The 19,621-nt window shown below is 47.7% G+C and overlaps 2 protein-coding genes across 2 annotated transcripts in view; both read left to right on the top strand.

Moving 5' to 3' along the window:
- The window catches only part of grid2 (glutamate receptor, ionotropic, delta 2), a 238,262-nt gene extending 228,936 nt beyond the window's left edge, over window positions 1–9,326 (top strand). Inside the window, exons 15-16 of the mRNA XM_026999786.2 lie at window positions 1,759–1,999; window positions 6,794–9,326. Coding sequence (XP_026855587.2) covers window positions 1,759–1,999; window positions 6,794–7,222 — 670 coding nt within the window. The 3' untranslated portion in view covers window positions 7,223–9,326. The remainder of the gene's footprint in view (window positions 1–1,758; window positions 2,000–6,793) is intronic.
- Window positions 9,327–12,332: 3,006 nt separating this feature from the next.
- On the top strand, window positions 12,333–13,256 carry atoh1a (atonal bHLH transcription factor 1a). The gene has a single exon (XM_026999787.2). The coding sequence runs from the start codon at window positions 12,333–12,335 to the stop codon at window positions 13,254–13,256; it is 924 nt and encodes a 307-aa protein (XP_026855588.2).
- Window positions 13,257–19,621: the final 6,365 nt, after the last annotated feature.

Genomic DNA, 19,621 nt, shown 5'->3' with positions numbered 1-19,621 from the left:
GTGTACCTTTACATAGTGAAATTGCTACAGAGTTTGCAAATGCGTTACGCGTGTCGCATCCCATGAGGGAAATAGGAAAAGTCAGATTCCCTTGTTCCGAGACACGAAATGGCCCGCCGGGCGCTCGGAAACACGCGCATGCGGCCTCGCTGAGGGCGCGCGGGCACAGGAAGCCTCCTTTTTCCGTTATTCATCGCCGGCGTCCGGCGCGGAGCCGGGAATTTTAGCGGCGCCCGTGCAAATCACGTCCGATCGGCTGGAAAGGGAATGTGGCTTCCTAGCCCTGCACTGGAGATACTGACATTGTTACAGTTCTCGCCTTTGTTACAGAGTTCGCATGTTAAAAACTCGTAAATGAAACATGTCTGGCTCCAACTGTGTTTTTATCTGTTTCTAGGTCTTCCGGGATCAGTAGAATCATTAATTACTTTTGCTTGCCTTGATTTCAGTACTCTAGTATACATGGAAACGCTGGTTGAGTTTCTGTCTCCTGAACGATTCCCTTTTAAGTGTCAAGCTCACTGACAGTGTGATCCTGTTTACCTTTATCGTCTGTGTTTTTTTTTTTTTTCCTGAGCCATACTTGAGAATTTGAATATCTGCTCTTTTTTCTTCTTAAAGCATGTTGGCGTGAGCTTGAGGTTTTAAAAATAACTTTTTTTTTTTCACGTATGCAGGTGTGCGCGCGCGCGTGAGTGCCCATGTGTATGTGCGTGATTACATTTTTATGGGCGTGCGTGCGTGCGCGCGCGCGCGCAGTGGGGTTGGGGAATGTCTACAGGGGAACTGCGATGAACGTTGACATCACAGGGTGGTGTGGTGTTACAAAGATAGCCTATTATACATTTTTACATTTACATTTTTCCTTTACACTTTTTTACTTGTGATGCGTTAATTACTTTTAATTACTTTTAAACATATACGTGATGTTTCTTTTGTAAAAAATCACCTAAAAAGCATTCCCTCTGCCTATTAGCTGATACTTTTCAATTTAAACGTATGATCACACGGAAGAATTATCTCCAATGCAATTAATTGCTTGTGGACCTGGAGATGCACATTTTCCAAAATGAAAACAAAAGAAAGTATTACCGTGAGTCGATGCCGGCTCGACACCGCGCTACTGACGGCGTCCTCTGTCGGCCGAGGCCAAATTCAGCCTCTCGGCGGATCCCAGCTCCCCTTCAGGGACTGCATGTGTGGTGTCACTCCCCACTGCGGGCGGGCTGGTCAGAGAGACAGTGCCGCAATGCAAAACAGTCAATCAGCGAGAAGAGCTCTCATAAAACCCCGCGTTGTGTGTTCATCATAATTCATCTCTAGTCGCTTGACGGGCACTATTGCAGACTGTCCCCTCTACATTAAAATGCGCTGATTTTATTTTATTTTTATTTTTTTTATGATTGGTGCAGAGGGGCGAACGTTGTCCCCTGCCCTTATTTCTGGAGAGACGCTGCCCTCTAGTGTTGGCCTGTGGAGCAGTATTTGAACGCTGCAGCCACCGAAGGTGCCAACAGATGCCAGTGAAGAGTACATAAATAGTGGGTTTTAAAGTGGTAACTCAAACCTGGTGGGGAGTAGAACGTTTTGTTGGCAGTTATTAAGATCGAGCCAGTCGTAATGTGACATATACTACATGTTGCTCGTTTGTTTATTTTTACTTTCAGTGGATTGGTCCTCATGAGTGAGTAGCGCATACGTGTATTTGCCCTGCACCATTGATCATTGCGTTGAGCGCGGTGATGTGCGTGCCCTCAGGATCCTGGAACTGCAGCAGAACGGCGACATGGACATCCTGAGACTGAAGTGGTGGCCGCAGGACAGCCCGTGTGACTTCTACTCTCCGGCGGGCACCAGGCGGAGCGCCAGCGCCCTGGACATCCGCAGCTTTGCCGGCGTCTTCTTCGTCCTGGCGGCGGGTGTCGTGCTCGCCTGCCTCATCGCCACCATCGAGACCTGGTGGACCAGGCGAAAGGGTTCCAGGGTGCCCTCGAAAGAGGTGAGGACCCCCGAGCGGACAGGGTCCGGGGGGTGACCAGCAAGGCGGTTGAAAAGGGGGAACACGAAACGAATTGGTTTAAGAAGCGCGTTATCTCCCCGAGAAGGGCCATTAGCTGGATTATACGTGTCCTAAAACGTGTCGACTTGCCCTTCTAAGGTAAGGCGGAAGTAGCGCGGGGAGCCAGGCTTATAAAACGCACGCAGAACTTCCTCACGCAGCCGTGCCCATCTGAAGGCAGAGATGTAAGCGCAGACTCTTAAATAAAAAAACAAAAACGAGCACGGGACGTCACCCGTAATGGGGCTCTGCTCTCCACACCAAATGGGTGCTGTAAAGTCCATGTCCTGACCAGCACGGCGTAACTCCTGAAAGGCCAACTGCAAAACATGTTGGCGCAGTACCCGATAAAGAGCAGCTGGTGTTAACAGCACGTCTCTCTGAAGCGTTTTATTTTATTATATCGGTTTTATTTCGTTACGTTGTCCAACCTAAAGCATCAAACGTGCGGCTACGGCTTCGGACTGAAGCGATGTACAGTGAGGCCCTGAGGGGCTTCTGGCTGAAGGAACGTTTTATCCTCGCTGGCTCGCTTGTCTTCTCCTCGAGGTGCTTGTAGGTGTTTGTGACCACTTCAGTCGGCCCCACTCGGGTTCGTACCGCCTGAACCGACCTGTCTCGCACGCCCCGCTTCACCGCCTTGCCGCCGTTGGGCCTTCAGCTTCAGAGTCACGTCAGTGCGTGCGCACAGCCCCACAGGCGGCTTGCCCGCGCTCCTGCCTGCTTTTACAGCAGCCAGCAGGGCATATGCATCCCAGCTGGCCCCTCACCGCTGCCCACCCAACAGCCTTCATCCGCCAGCAGCCGTGCGGATCACCCCACCACACACAGGGTGACCCCCCCCCCCCAACACCACCCGCATTATAGCAGGTAGGGTCTGATAATAGTTCTGCAAATGTAATTGTATTTCCATTTCAGGTTCCACTTTATAAGAAGCAAATGAAAAAATGAGTTAATTCATCTGCTGAATGGATAATTAATGATCTCGTACAATTATTAGTCCCTTATATTATGCAACATCTTCAGTTAGTAATTGCACGGGCCCGTTCTCCAGAGCGCTGTTCCAGAAGGTTCCGTCAGACTCGGCAGGACTTACTCACAGGCCACCGCACACAGTGACCCGCCACTGAGCACACCGCTCGCGGGCCGATGATCAATCACTCTGGATATTAGCAGCACGCCGATTAGCGTAGGGCTACACACGGACCAGACAGCGTCGTACTGCAGACATCAATGATCCAAGTGGCCGAGACATGTTACAGCTTCTCTGTTTTCTGTTGTGTGCATCACAGTCCTTTTTTGTGTAGTATGGTAGAACACCCTAACCCCCGTGTGTCCATGCACCTAACCCTTCTAACGCTTTCCTTTCTGTTAACACCTGTAAAACACCGTGTGCATTATACACTAAATGAGTAGAAGAAATGTTTGCGTTTGTGCCTATGTCTCAACACGTGCGTGCAAACTTACACACACACACACACACACACACTGCATATGTCATGATGGTTCCTCTCTGCTTCTCTTTGATCTCCTCCACTCTCCAAGGTGTTGTTTTCGGTGCAGGGTGGTTTAGCGGGACCGCTCATACGAAGCCAGTTCCGTGCGATGTCGTATTTTGCCTCCCCTCGAGCACGCATCCGTGCCTTAGCGCCCTGCCCTAAGTGAGGTGAAGGCAAGGGCCCAGCAGGGTCCAGCGAACCAGAGCGTGCGCAGTGTGGGCCACGCTACCGACCACGTTACCGGCCACGCTACCGGCCAAGCCGTGTCTTCATAATGTGCCTGAAAGTGAAAGGAAATACCATTCCCTTCACCGCGAATGTCTGCTGTGTCATTTCCTGTTGTGATTGTGTGGTGTGCAGCATGTACTCTTGGTGCCTTGACCAAGACGGCAACATGTCTGTAAAGGACCAGTGAAGGCGCTCTGCCTTTTCCGTGATGCGACGCAGCGATTAAAAACGTGGGTAAACAAAAACATCTTGGGATTTGGACGCCCGTCTGATGCCTGATGTCACAAGCAGCCAAGCTTGCTGAACACCACCCAATCTTCTGTGTTGGTCATGACTCTGACCTCAAGAAATGTCGGATTTCTGTCAGAAACAGTAAAAGCAAAGCGCGATTTACTGTCCCCGACTGAAACGACGGCTTTTCTTTATTTGGCTTTTATTTTTCTTTTGTTTTGTAGATAAGTACTCTGTGTTGATGGGTACAGGGCGAGGCAGAGAAATGCAAAATGCCATTTTTACCATCTCACCTTTCCAGGTATCTGGTTCCTCGGACCTAGAAAAGAACATAAAGAGCCGAGTCTGTGTGCTGACTGTCTGCTCGTTGTCTTTCTCTGCTCGTTCCTCCTGCTTCTTAAATGCCCCCCCCCCCCCCCCCCCCCCCCCCATCTGCCTGCCCTGTCCGTCCATCCACCTGTCCGTCCATATCTCCACCCCCGCCCCTCCCGACGGCTCGCCCCGCGCGGCTGCAGGCCAACGGGCCACCTCGCGCAGGGCGGGTGCCGCCGCGCCGCGGGCTGGCGGCCGACGCGACTCTCGTGCTAGGAGCCTCGTCCAATCGCTTGGCGCCCGCACACTGCGCCACGCCCCTAGACTCCGCCCTGCGGCACGCGTTCGTCCTTCCGCCGCGCGCCGCCTTCTGCCGGCAGTGAGCAGAAGTCCACTCTCCTCCCACAGCGAGCCTCGCAGGTAGTGGAACGACGCCTGTGAAGCGGCGGCGCTCCCAAATCCATCAGCAGACCCACCGCGTGCCTTAACGGCTTCACATGCACACACATCGCCCGTTTAGAAAGGGCCAGCGACTCACAACAGGCCGTTTAATAAGCCGTCGCTGTATAAATGCGTGAAGTCTGAGATCCTCAGTATGAGCTTATATGCTTTATTAGAAATTCGGATGTTTGTTGTGAGAGTTTCAGTCAAAAGAAAACTGAGACATACAAGGCTCTTCCTGGAGCCTGGAATCTACTGCGCACAGTACCTCTGAACTAAAGTAGAGCAGCCTTCAGCGCTAGCCTTTGTGCAGTGCGCTGACATTTGTGAAATGTGTTCAGTGTTTAGGCTGCTGCGCCTGACGTCTATAGCTAATCAAAATGTTACCTGTTAACTGATGCTACCTGTTAACATTTCTCAGCAGACAGAGCCGAGCACAGAGGAAAGGTTATGCCCATAAACGTAGTAATAAAAAAACCACTGCTCATATGCATCTGAAATGTGAAAAAAAAAGATCGAGTTCATATCTAAAATGAAACATTTTATTGGTCGCTTCGCTCTCACGGGGCGAAGGGGTCAGGAGTGTGTCTTATTTTAAAATATAATGGCATTAACTTTAAAATAAAGGGCGTAACGAGGTAGACTGGCCATTCTCTGCTTGTAGTTTCACAGCACAACATCGTGCTCGGAAGCTAGAATTCCGCGTGCTAGCTACATCGCCTCGTCCACTTCCGGTCCCCCCCCGCATACGCAGAGATGGCAAAGCGGGACGGCAGCCTGCATCCTCCCCTCTGCCACTCCAGCAGCCCCTCCCCTCCCTTGGCCCCACCCCCTCCTCTGAGGGAGGACCCCCCCAGTCAGGCCCATGCAGTGCTCAGAGATCTGCTGCTTGGTCCTGGAACGAAGGGTTGGGATGCACTCGAAAAACTCCCTACAGACAGCAGGCCGTTCTGTTCTAGCACTTTCACCGCAAACCCAAAGGCAGGCGAACACCCTGGGAATGCAAACGTTTATTCAGGACGCTGGAGGGCGACGACGACTCACTGTCACCTAGGCAGTAATTCACTGCTAATTAAGACAACATTCGGGCTGAGCCGAGCGAATCAAGATAGATCACCCCGTTACCAGAGCAACACATTAATCTTGTTTGAAGAACTTTCTCCTTATATTGCTTCGGCCTGATTAACGTATGCGTGTTGCCTGCATGACAACGATTTAAAGCACCAGGGCCATTAGTGAACCATACCACAGTGCCTTACCTAGTGTGGCAGCGCAGACATGGCCTCAAGTCTCCACAAGTGTGTGTGTGTGTGTCTGTGTGTCTGTGTCTGTGTCTGTGTGTGTGTCTGTGTCTGTGTGTGTGTCTGTGGGTGTGTGTCTGTGGGTGTGTGTCTGTCTGTGGGTGTGTGTCTGTGTGTGTGTGTGTGTGTGTGTGTGTGTGTGTGTGTGTGTGTGTGTGTGTGGTTTCCTTACTTTAGCCGTTGTCCTTCTGTGCCTTCTCTCCTCTGTCCCTGGTCACTCATGCTGCTCTCACTGCAATCCCCAACATCACCCAAACTCATTTTGCTGCTCCACCCACTGCCATATACCCCCACCCCCGCACAACAACCCCATCACCAATCTTTGCGATCCCTCGCACCCGTGACCCTTATCTTGTTCCATGTGTGACGCACCACTATATTACTTCCCGTACACCCCGACTGACCGCCCCGCCCCGCCCCGCCCCCCCGGTTGCCTCCTTCCCTGCCTCTTTTCTTCGCTAAGCCATCCTCCGTCTTTTTTCTCACGTTCGCACGCTCACGCCTCCTCACTCTTACACCACGTACCTTTTCTGTCCTGTGCTCCTGTAACAACCCTCACCCCTCCTTCCTCTTCTCTTTCTCTCTCTCTCTCTCTCTCTCTCTCTCTCTCTCTTTTATTTCTCCTCCAACTTCCTGACCCCCACCCCTCTCCCTGCTCCACCTCCCTTACCTTTCTCCACCCCCCCCCCCCCACCCCTCACCCTCCACCACCCCCTTTCCAGGACGACAAGGAGATCGACCTGGAGCACCTCCATCGCCGCGTGAACAGCCTGTGCACGGAGGACGAGAGCCCCCACAAGCAGTTCTCTGCCTCCTCTGTCGACCTGACGCCACTGGACATGGACTCCCTGCCGGCCGCCCGCCAGGCCCTGGAGCAGATCAGCGACTTCCGCAACACACACATCACCACCACCACGTTCATCCCTGAGCAGATCCAGACGCTGAGCCGCAGCCTGTCGGCCAAGGCAGCGGGCGGCTTCGCCTTCGGCGCCATGCCTGACCAGCGAACTGGGGGGCCCTTCCGGCACCGCGCCCCCAACGGCGGCTTCTTCCGCAGCCCCGTTAAGGGAATGTCGAGCATCCCCTACCAGCCCACGCCGGCCCCCAGCTTCAGCTACGGCAACGACCCGGACAGGGGCACCTCCATATGAGGTGCCGCGGGCCGGGCCGGCCGGGCCGGACGCAGCGTGAACCAGAGAGAGATACCAGTGTAAATACCAAGCTGCTTCTTTTTTTGATCTTCCTTGCGCTTCAGATTTTTTTTGAAGGGGGGTGCAGGGTGTCGTTTGCTTTCGGCGGTGGAATGGGGTGTTTGTCCTGCCTGAGTTCACCTACTTGTCGAGGATGGTGTTCAGTTTCATCGTTGTCCTTGTGGTCATTGGGAGATATCTCGTGTAAGCAACATGACTATGCTTTTTTTGTTTGGGTTGTTTTTTTTCTTCCACATGGACTTTTGAGGACTGCGCTTTGTGGGGAGAGCATAAAAAGACTAATTTAACAGTACAAAAACAGGATGTTTACATTTAATCCATTTCCTTTCGTTTCTGGACAAAAGGAGGTGGATAAAAAAAACCTAGTGCACTTTGCCGAGTGACCTGCGGATCCGCGAGAGCCCGAGGCCCGTGCGAGGAGCCCCGCTTCTCTTCCCGTGACTCAACCGGAGCTCGGTCGGTGTTCGCAGGCGCACCCGGCAGGCGGCCAACGCAGCTGTAGGGGCGGCTTCGTGCAGTGACTGGAGAGCAGGACCGCTCTGGCTGCCCACACCGCTCTTGCTGCAGCTTTCCCAGCATTCCGAGTATTCCGGGCGTTTCGGGTTCTCCGGGGCGTCCCTCCGCTCCTCGCCCCTGTTTGCTGTGCCATCTCTCTGAGGTCGGATCCTTCAAAGCACGCTTAGGACACTCTGGAAAACCAAGTCCGAAGGAGAGGGGTTAAACACATAGAAAACGTGCACCTAAGGCTTCTAATTGTGTTTTATTGACTTTTAGTATAACAAATCTTAAATGCGTGGAATGTGTATGGTCAGAGAGTTTAAACAAGAAAAAAACTTTAGCAGTGCTGTCTGTTGTTACCTTTCTTTTCTTTCTATAAGTTTTAATATTGCTTCAGTGCCATCATCTTACACTGGTTTGCATCCTTAAGTCATGGAAGGCTTTTTTCCCCTGTCCTGTAGCTGTAAGCGAGGGGTTGATGAACCACATTTTGTACAATAAGTCCACCACGTGCACCGCCAGCTCATGGCTTGCGTCATAGCTGTCAGAGGTGGAGTGCGAGAGCTTTCATACAGATCCTCGACACAAGCCTTGGACCGAGGGCTCTTTCTAATTCTGCGCCACGCGTCGCCGGCCAACACCAGGCCGTCTGAAAGAGGAGACGCGGCGGCCGCTTTCGGGGAATCGTTTGAAACAACTTTCTATTTCGTTTCATAAGTGTTAAGGGGTAATATTTATCTAACTTTTTTTTTTTTTTTTTTTTTTTTTTTTTACAAAGTGCTAATTGTTACAACGAGGCCATCAAAGTGTGATGACAAGTTTAAAAAAAAAAAAGACACATTTTGAAGAGTAAAACAAACAAACAAAAAAAAAAATATCAAAAAAACATCCAAGCAGTTTTCACTAACACTATTAATATGACTAATGTTAGTTGTTTAGAATGAGCTTTAAGTTCGATATCCTCCAACTAATTCACCGACGTCGTGTGTAGAGAGCTGCAACAGTCTTCTGAGGAGAGCATCCTAGCTGTACTTTTCTTTAGCTTTGGCTACTGAATGACAATAGGAACAATTTTTATTTAGTATCGATTTTAAAAAAGTTTATTTAGTATAAATGAAGAGAGATTAAAATGTATATTTTACATGGAGATCATTTTTGTTGAATTCAAGGAAAATATAGACTTTAACATAAAAGCCTAGCGTTATGATAGCCACCATTGCACTAATTGAGTTCTCCACAGTCCCTTGATGGTAAAGCATTCTGGTTTTGACATTTCACTTTGAGTTATGGATTTATGAATAAGAAGGCAATTCTTTTCCATAAAAAAAGAAACATGCAAACAGGCAAAGCCTGTAACATTTTTAATTTCTTACATAGTATGTACAGGATTACTTGGTCATTTTCAACCAGTTATAATGTACAGTATTTAATATAGGCCTATTTTGTTGTATGTGTTGCATATTATTCAGATGGAACAAACTGAGGCCTCTGTTACAAGTGGCAAAGCTTTCTGTGTATAATTTGTCTAATAAACATGTTTTCTACAGTGGTTTAGTTGTCTTTGCTGTATTGGGGGGCCTAACTCAGTCCCTGCGTGTTAGTTCACCGGGCAGCGCGGCTAGGCAACTTGCCAACTGTCGCAGAGGCTGCGTCACATCACCTGCTGGAGGTCCGTAGATGTTTCGCAGATATGTCATTGCAGCGAGGATTTGGTTCTTGAATCTGTATGCAGCGGGTTGTTCAAACACACCACAGGTATAATGGACAAAGGTCAGCGGTGGGTTTGGGGTGACCGCTGAGCTTGCGCACCAGACGTCATGCCCTCTGGAACACACAGAATAGCCCAGCAGCAGATACCATCACGCTTCAGTGCCCGGAGGGCAGATACCCGGCTGCCAAGCGTCCAAAATCCCCACCCCCACCGCGCCGGTCTTCCACACACTTCAAAAGGCCAAGTTCGTGGATCATCGTGGTTATATGAATATGTGGAAACCGTTTTAATAATGTGCCGTGTTATGCCGGTCAGGGTCTTTCTACTGGAGGGCTTGACTGCTCATGCTTATTGATGCTAGATCAATAAGCACGGTCAAGCCCTCCAGTAGGAAGAACAACTGATTGTTGTTTTCATGTATTTTGTAGCTCGTGTGAGTGGTCTTTGTTATATCTGGCTTAGTTGATAAAGATTTAAACTATAGGCTGCTCCTTCCCCAGGATCCATGGCACTTTGGAAATAACGTACTCTTGTTATTGCAAGAGCTTCCGTGTCCACCTGGTGTCGCCGGTGCGCCTTCGAGGTGCTGTGATTTTGTTTGGCTGCCAGTGAGAGATGTCCCAGTGCGCGCCATGCAGTGCGCACCTTCTGATGGCTTCTGACATCCTCGATATGAACAAAACCATGTTTAGCAGTTCATACAAAAACGAACACGTTTGACCTTATTGCAGTTATGTCCTCGCACATAGTATTTGTGTCTTCAAACAGTAGGGTGAGAATCAGGTTTCGGATGAATGTCCACACATCAATCGAGCAAAACTAGCTGCACTATAATGTCCCAGTATAATAATTTGATTAATTATTTTAAATAGATGTGGCGGTGACTCTTGTGCTTGTACATTTCACCTCCCATTCCTTTTATCAACTTAACGATATCTCGGCGTTTCCCAGGAGACAGGAATGAAGAACACAGCATGCAGACTCGATCGCACTGGAAGCCCCCATCGAGACACAGTTTGTGCCCTTTTTCCAAAGAGTTCCCCAGGCGTGACGAATGGAACATAGAGTCGCCATTGTCCCTGGGTCACTTTAATAATCGACAGCAACAATATCCAACCTGTTGTTTGCTTTAGGAACTATTCCAAGACACGCAGGCCGACTGGATGAGGCTCCGGTTAGGGTAGACTCAGGCGCCAGTCCTCGAACCTCCTCTCTCTATGAATTCATGAATAAATGTAAAAAGATTAATGTTGTTTTAATGTCAGAAATAGGGAATTTAGGCTCTTCCCGCCTCTCATTGGGTCTTTTCAGTTTTAGTTTTGCTCAATACAACCGATATAAACAGGTTTTGTGATACCAAAATGGCTAAATAAAACGAGTTTGAGGTGCAGTTGTTTTCTAATACTTCTGCTAGCTTACTTTAATGATCGTGGACTAGTTAAACATAGTTTCAGTTAAAAGTTATCAGAAAATACCAAAAGTTGGACTGATAGTTTTTATTGCAAATAATGAGACAACTGCATTAAGAAATGAACGTTTCCATAAAAAAAAACAAAAAAAAAAACACGTCCTTACATTATCTTTCAATAATAATAATATTGATACTACTACTATTACTACTACTACTACTACTACTACTACTACTACTACTATTACTACTACTAATAATAATAGTAGTAATAATAATAATAATAATAATAATAATAATAATAATATATCTGATAAGCTATCTTTTTAAGAGGTCGTGACATTGAACGCTATGTAGTTTTTCCTGATCAAATTTCGATCCTCGAAACGCCTTTTAACTAACAGGGCGTTTCTTAAGTCCAATAAAAAGGTTTTGAAATTGCTCAAAGAAAATGAAATTCTAGATGGTTGTAACATCAATGGGTCATAAAAGAGGCGTTGAATAGCCCGATATACCTATACCTATAGGCAAAAGATTTGTTAATATCTTAAAAGAAGTTAGAACTTATATTTAAAAAGAAATTAAATAATATGTTATTGAATTTGACTTTATTTAGATAAACATTATTCACAACATAAATGATTAAATTCTATTTTTAAATTCCATTAGTAATATTTCTCATGTTTAATTATTTTTAATGGAAACGTTTTTCATAAGGTTCTCCGCATACTGAAATATTTGCTGGTAGGCTAATTCTAACTTCTCAAAATATAGGCTGCGTTTAGAAGAAAAGAAAAGGTGTAGATCTGAAGAAATTACAAAGCGCGCGATGTATCCATTGCATGACAATTACATGATCTGCTTCAAAAAAAGAAAAGAAAAAGAAAAAAGGCTGGGCGGATATGTAGGCTGCATGTCCTTCAGCGGTCCATCGCTTTTACAGCCTATGCATGCCTCTGCCGACTGTTCTGTGGCACACTTTGCAGACACATTGTCTGTGGCGAGGGGTGCACAGTCCGTGCGTTTTTCATTCTGCTCGCTTCCCACATTCCTGTACCTTTCTGCGTGCGTCCTGTGGGACAACCCATTGTGATAATAACACTCCGGTTAAACAAGCCTAAACCGCGGCATTATCACAAAACAGTCTGGCCATAATAACCTCTCTCGGGTTCACTGCGACTTCTCATTGGTCGCCCACACGCGCCTGCCCCAAGTGCTCTTATTGGTCAAAGCGCCACGCGACCAGCTTGAGAAGGGGGGCTCCCAGGCGCGTGCCGCTTTTTAAACCGACGCATCGCCTTGAGACATCAGTAAAGAAATCCTCTTGTGGACAGAGTTTGAGCAACAAGTGCAAGAAACGACACCCTCCCCGCACTTTCTGCTTCGTCACTGTTTTGCACCATCCGTCCCGAACTCACGCAGACCTTTAGAAAATGGATGGAATGAATGTGGACGTCAGCAAAGATGCGAGGAAGGTGGCGGAACTAGAAGTCCAGCATCCAAGCACGGGGCGGGGGGAGCAGTGCGAGTACCCACCGGCTTTGGCACTGATGGACAGCAATGACCCACGCGCCTGGCTGGCTCCCGTGCAGCCTGGCACCTGCTCGGCACACGCCGAATACCTGCTGCACTCGCCCGGCTCGAGCGCGGAAGGCGTGTCTCCTGCGTCGGTCCGCAGCTCAAACTTCAGAAAGAGCAGCAAGAGTCCTGTCAAAGTGCGCGAGCTGTGCCGGCTCAAGGGATCCGTCGGAGCGGATGAGGGCAGGCAGCGGGCGCCATCCGGCAAACCAATAAATGTCGTGCAGAAGCAGAGACGCATAGCGGCCAACGCGCGGGAAAGGCGGCGAATGCATGGACTGAATCACGCTTTTGACGAGCTGCGCAGCGTTATCCCGTCTTTCGACAACGAGAAGAAGCTATCCAAATACGAGACCCTGCAGATGGCGCAAATCTACATCAACGCCCTCTCAGACTTGCTGCAAGGTCCCGGTGCTAAAGCCGACGCGCAAAACTGTGACCTGTTGCCCGCCAGTGTTTATGACGGGGATCACTCTCCCCGGGGATCACCGAGCACCTGTCGGAGGGGCGCAGGTGCGAGCTTTCCCGTTCCGCTTACCGGGCTGCCGTTTCAGTACGAGGACGCAGCTTTCGCCTCTCTGATGGAGCAGGACTTGCAGTCTCCCTCTGGGGCGAGCAAGTCGGGCTCTGAGCGCAGCAAAGACTCGCCGCGGTCGAACCGAAGCGACGGAGAGTTTTCCCCGCACTCACACTTCAGCGATTCCGACGAAGCGCACGTGGAGCTGCAGAGCGAAGACGAGCTCTCCGAGCTGAGGCTGAACGGCCGCCGCGCGTTTTAGGGCGCGCGGAGACCCGCTCATCGTTCGTGTCAATCGCATCTGCCCTGTTCTTCGCAATAGGTCATTTCGAATATTCATTTGATTGGTTTTTCATCAGTTCATTTGACAACTGTTTGAAATGTATGCTGTTATTGTTGTTTTCGATATTTCGTCGCCAACAGAATTATTTGCCTTTTCGTGACATCGACAAGACCCACACGCCATGTCAACTGCCGCGCGCAGCAGTGCCATGGGCTCGAATGTCATGCGAAAAAAAAGTGTCTTCCGCAAAACAGAACGACCCAGTTTATGCATATGTTATAATTTCATAGCATACGATTGATGATTTTTTGTTTTACACTCTACGAAATTGAAACTTCTGAACTTTACTTGCACTTTAAATACAGGTCATAGGCCTGAAGAACATGCTTTTGTTATGGGACAAGACTTCTGTTTTTACGTAGCCTAGTAATGCCAATTTGAAGATATTTAATATAGCCATTAGACATTTTGTACATTTGTTGATTTTGAATATTCAATGCGAGGTTAATATTTGTTTTCCGCTTCTCCAAGATGGCTGAAGTGGTCTATTTATTTCCGTTTGTTTGGTCAAGTTATTGTTATGTTGGAAATTAGCAAATTTGCCACATGCTTTATGTTTTATTTGATTTTGGAATAAAAATAGAAACTTAAAGCACCTTTGATCATCGATGTATTTGGTTATTAAGATGTAGTCAGCACCCGCAGAAACCTTTGTTGTTAAGTCTGCTTTATTTTCTCTTACAGCCGTTGCAAGTCAAGCAGGCCTGCATTAGTTGTGCTTATCTGTGATTTTGGATGTTGTGTCCGATTTGTTTCATCTTGATACTTTTAGCGATTTGGAAAATGGTCCTAGATGTCGTTAAATAACCTAAGTTAACAGTAAAAGCATAAAACGCAGCAAAAAAATAGGCCTAAATTAATTAATTAAACTAAAAAGGAAAACTTGAATAACCGAACTAGGCATTTTATTATGACTAAAAATATTAAGAGAAGACATGTAATGGTCCACGTATTAAATCTAAAATAATGACATTTACTTTATATTTGTTAACGTTTAGAGATTTAATCGATTTTCCAGAGAGAATAAAGCGTGCAAAGAATGCTTTTCTGGAACTGGTAAGAGGGTAATTTAGGACGTTGTTTTAAACAAAATTATTACCATAACTTTGGTGAACGCTAAAATCAAGATTTAATAAAATAGATAAATAAACAGAATCTCTTACGCATACACTAGCTGTCTGGGCTTTCTATTATTTACTGTTATTTTATTTACTATTTACTATTATTTACCTTTAATTAAATTAATGTCTATTCACTTTTTGCTAGATTACTTTAACGAATGAAAGGGAATACAAGTTGCGTTCAGTAAATAAATTAATAAATAATTTTGTCATGCGAAATTGTAAATGTATTTTATTTGGACAGACAGCAATTGTTTGCCCGACATTCCTTATGAGGTTTCAGAGTTTAGTCCCTATTTTTCGTCGTCCATATGCTGTACTGTGTGTTACAGCAGTCTAAACAGTCACCCTTACTCCCAGTTTAGTTACGTGTACTCATCTATTTCTGTTGTCTAATTATTACACTTATATATAGCATGCCTTAAATATACCTTAGGTTCAGTTCAAGCCGCCGAATAACTCTGGGCACTGGGCCTGTAATGGGAGTGCTTATTAATTTGCGTGCCATTGTTGGCAGACCCGTGGCACGGGGTGTTGGGTATCCTCATTGAAGCACGCGCTGTCAGCTGGCGAGCGCGCGAGGCTCGGCTACACACGGCGCGAGCGGTCCCTTAGGACTCCACTCCAGAGAGCGCACACTCGCTAAGAGAGTCAGCCGCACGCGCTCACGCGCACGCCAACACGCACCCGGCAACGCGCACCAAGGTACCCGTGCTCTCACACGCGCCAGTAAAGCTTACCACGGACGCACGAGCTGCTCCGTTGCATCTGGGGCCGGTTTTATTCATGGTCGTATGACGCGAAATGATTTACTCACCTGCAAGCGTTTCAGCTCTGTTTCTTGTATTTTTCCGACGTTGCACTCGCTATCATTTTTAAAACAATTCGCTGGAAAAGTTTACAAATTATTAATGAATTGGCTATGCGTACCTGCCTTTTTTTGCCCCCCCCCTGCTTTTGACCAATCATCTGCGCCGCGTCTCCGCGATCCCTCTTCAGGTGAACTGCGAGAATAATAAGCAATATCGCAAGCACGCTTGTCGTGTTCAATTATTTACAGCGTTTATCCATATACCTTCTTTTTCTAGGAGTTACCTCGGCCATCTGCGCTGTCCTCTTAGACTGGACCCTCAAACGACAAACGCTCTCAAATTTCGGGGCTACAAAGTCTACAGTATTTTTTTTTAATTTTCTTTTTTAAAAGATTAGTAAAATATAAAACGTTAAGTGTCAGACAGATATCATTTTCTCGTAGGCTTTTAAAAAAATCTGACCCATTTAAATGTGAAAAGAACTAGTCTTGTTACATTAAACAAGAATTACAAATTCCTATGATTATTATTATTGTTGTTGTTGTTCAACGTTGCAGATATTGCTTAACTCCAAAGTTAACTAAACATTGCAATACTAATGTCTTTACTAATAGCATACAAGTGATTATCATCAACCCTCGAACACCCCCCACCCCCCATCTGCGTGCATCAGGCTGGGCTGAAATAAACCGACAGCATCGGTACAGTCCTTCTGTTTGAAGAGTGCAGCGTTCGTGGTAACAGCTGCGAGACTGCCTAAGTTGAGGTTACACGTCTCATTAAATATTGAGCGTGGGCGTCGAGGAAAAACATAAACAAACGCGCTGGTCCGTTCCTGCGCGATGCACGCGACGGGAGAATCGGAGCAGTGGCGTACACGTGCGCGGGGGCAGTGTCGTGTTGCTCGGTCAGCTTGTTCTAGTGGACTTCACTGTTTCTGTATGGCGATCAACAGGTGCTCGCTTTGACGGCTCCTGAGTTAAAGGTTGTCATTTAGACTAATGTGGGTTAACTGTTTTTATAAACTACGTTAAATAACTCATTCCTAACAGAGTTTTAAAAATGCGATGGACTTCTCCAGACTTTAGCCTTTAATCTTAGGCCACTTCTGATTCGTATATCCATTTTCATTTCCTGATTTGGCTTCTGCTTCTCCGGTAGTTCAGATTTATATTTGGCTTTTTGTATTTAATGTGTGCAATAATGCAGTTTTGTCCTGAATGGACAGATACAAGCAGAAGTATTTCCACATTTTGAGATGTGTTGGCTTTCACGCTAAAAGTGTCAGAATTACAAACCTGTCTGAATTACACATGGTTGATGGCAGACTGTGAACAGAGTGAATGGTCATTTCTATACTTCTCCCAGGTTATGAAGCTTCTCCCAAGTCCCTGAATTTCATATGAGAGACGAAGAGTCGGAGGCCGAAAAAAGGGCTTGGATTCTCCTGGGACATTACAACAAAAGCTAAAACTAGGCCGTACTCTCCATCTGCCGTGAGACTGAGCAACAAACCAAGTTGTGTGTGTGTGTGTGTGTGTGAGAGAGAGAGAGAGAGAGAGAGAGAGAGAGAGAGAGAGAGAGAGAGAGAGAGAAGGAGAGAGAGAGAGAGAGAGAGAGGGAGAGAGGGAGAGAGAGAGAGAGAGAGAGATTAGCCATGAGGGCTACGACGCAGTGCTGTGAGGCGCCGTGACAGGAGGACCAGGAAGTTTGTCTTCACGTTTTCGAGTGGTGCATCCATACCTGCAGAAACATCACCATCACCATCCAGCCAGTCTTGTCCTGGCCCAGACGCGTCTTACGTTAGGCATCTGTTGCTCTGCCTGCAACAAAAGCACCATTTAGAGCTCAACTTTAGGAAATGTAATAAAACTTTAATGTCAGGGAGTTTGAGGACCATCCCCGGCACCGTGTGCACATGAGGATAGGAACAAAGTGGCAGAAAGAGCGTCTTAGGCAGATCATTATCTGAGCAAATCCAAAAAATAATTGAAAATGTCACAGGAGGTGAGGAACAAATGTGATGGATAATGATTGAGCTTCCTGTGAACGGGTACGTGCTGCACCACTGATGCACGGTGATATGCAAGAGATAACACTTCTGTTTCTACGAGTTCATAAGTTATAGTTGTGCGTACTGTGAATAATAATATTCACCAACATTGTGAACACAAACTATAGAGCTCTGGTTGGACGTGGTAGATTGCCAGAGAGTGGGCAAGCCTGCACAAAATTGGAAATGGTTCAGATAAAAATAGCTATAAAAAAACATTATGACACAAGTCTTTGCTGAACGAAGCCTTTGATCGTAGTATAAATATAACCCTTCAGCATATGGATCTAATGTGAAAAAGGAAGTATCAACTGCTTATTAGACAGCATTGTCCACTTGTCTTTCTTCACGGTGTCAAAGGAAAACTGAAAGGGCATTGCCGAGTTCTCTCATCTTGGTTCCTCCCCCGGCTGTCCTTTTGTGTCTGTGAAATGTTCAAAGCGAATGTACCTAGACCAACATGAGGCTTCTTGGGTAACCGTCCCATTCAGAGACGCACAATGGCAGGGCCGATTATAATGCCGCCCAATGCCCCCGCGCGCTTCAGTTACATTTGCTGCGAGGATATGGATGTGTGCGCGGATGTATAGGAAACACCTCGGCAGCAAGGGCCATTCGCTCGTCTTTGGCCGCCCCGTTCGCGGCTCTGTTTACGGGCGGCACGCCAGCCCCTCCCCTGCTCGATCGGCACGAGGGCCGGGCGTTGTTTGGCCCTGGGTCTGGCGGCTGAGGGGTCTCTCGTCCCGGGGGCACGTGGGCCCGCGGACACCCCGTTCACACACTGGCCGCTCCTTTGTTAAAGAAGAGGAGGGGGCCGGTCTGCACAAGATTGATTATTAGAGCTGAAATGAGGATTGGCTGGAGATGGAAGATGTGAATTTGGGGTGTGTGAATGTGTGTGTGTGTGTGTGTGTGTGTGTGTGTGTGTGTGTGTGTGTGTGTGTGTGTGTGTGTTATAATCATAACTATGCACACAGCCAGGTATGCATGCACCTTTAAGCTTCACCCTCTCAACCATCCACATGTCCAGTTATACATAATATTTCTAATACACATATATGCCATGAATATAGGTTTTGTGTGGCATACCAGCTGTGCACTGACGCCCAGCCATTGCATTGATCAGCAAAAACATGTACATGAGAAGTCTTTGGGTTCTGGATATTTTTAAATGTAGACTTTGCAGCATGAGTAGACAGTGGTTTGTTCTTAACACTCTATACAAGATGTTTAGTGCTAGCCAACGCTAAACCATTTCCACTGTGTTCTCGTGGTGTTCCACGGACTCGCGCTGATATGTTAAATGAAGTAGTGTGTGAAGGGAGTTGAGAGGAACACAGGACGTGGCTGCCAGGAGGCTCAGAGTCTGCTCTGCTGTTCCCAGCCTTCCACTCGTTTAACTCCAACAGTGGAGCAGAGACCTGCCCATCTCAACCCCTCACCCGTGAAGGCCCTGCATCTCGTAAAGGCCTCTCGCCCCCATTGTACAGTGCCCGAGCAGATCATATTTCAACTGCCAGCCCCACTCTGGGGAGGAATACTGTATATTGTCAGGGCTTTTTCACTCGCTCTCTCTCTCTCTCTCTCTCTCTCTCGATCTCATTTGCTCTTTCTTTCTTGATCCCTTTCTCTCTATCTCTCACACTCTCGCTCTATCTCTCTCTCTCTCTCTCTCTCGATCTCATTTGCTCTTTCTTTCTTGATCCCTTTCTCTCTATCTGTCACACTCTCGCTCTCTCTCTCTCTCTCGATCTCATTTGCTCTTTCTTTCTTGATCCCTTTCTCTCTATCTCTCACACTCTCTCTCTCTCTCTCTCTCTCTCTCTCTCTCTGTCTCTCTCTCACTTTATTCTGCTCCCCTTTCACGGCCACTGAAAGCCTCCCCTGGTGCAGCTCCCCCGAGACCCCCACTCTCAGGTATCCCGTGGGTGGAGCAGAGGAGAGTGGGGCAGGGTGGGAGAGGCAAGGGTATCACTTTCAGCCAAGTGGAAAGACAACCGTGCCCCCCCCCCACACCCATCCACCCACACCCATCCACCCACACCCATCCACCCACACCCACCTCACCCCCCCTCCTCACACGACCAATTAGGGGTACATGTTTGAGCGCACTTTCATTTCTCCTTTCTGCTGGTCTGCCCACCCTGTACCGAGGCCTGTGTTGAGTGTGAGACCAGGCAAAGTCAGGGGCGCTATGCTGTTTCAGGATCAGTTCGGAGGTTTTCCTTACGGTGGTAAAGGTTACAATTTGCACAGAGAGAAAGGCCACCCTGGGGCAAGGCGAGAGAGTCACGTGCG

This window comes from Electrophorus electricus, chromosome 23 (genome assembly GCF_013358815.1).
Source record: "Electrophorus electricus isolate fEleEle1 chromosome 23, fEleEle1.pri, whole genome shotgun sequence".
Lineage (NCBI taxonomy): Eukaryota > Metazoa > Chordata > Actinopteri > Gymnotiformes > Gymnotidae > Electrophorus > Electrophorus electricus.
The sequence above is the reverse complement of the archived record's forward strand: the minus strand, read 5'-3'. Positions and strand labels throughout refer to the sequence as shown.

Bases quoted from the DNA above. Each gene is read 5' to 3' on its own strand.
- atoh1a (XM_026999787.2), top strand. From the start codon at position 12,333: ATGGATGGAATGAATGTGGACGTCAGCAAAGATGCGAGGAAGGTGGCG.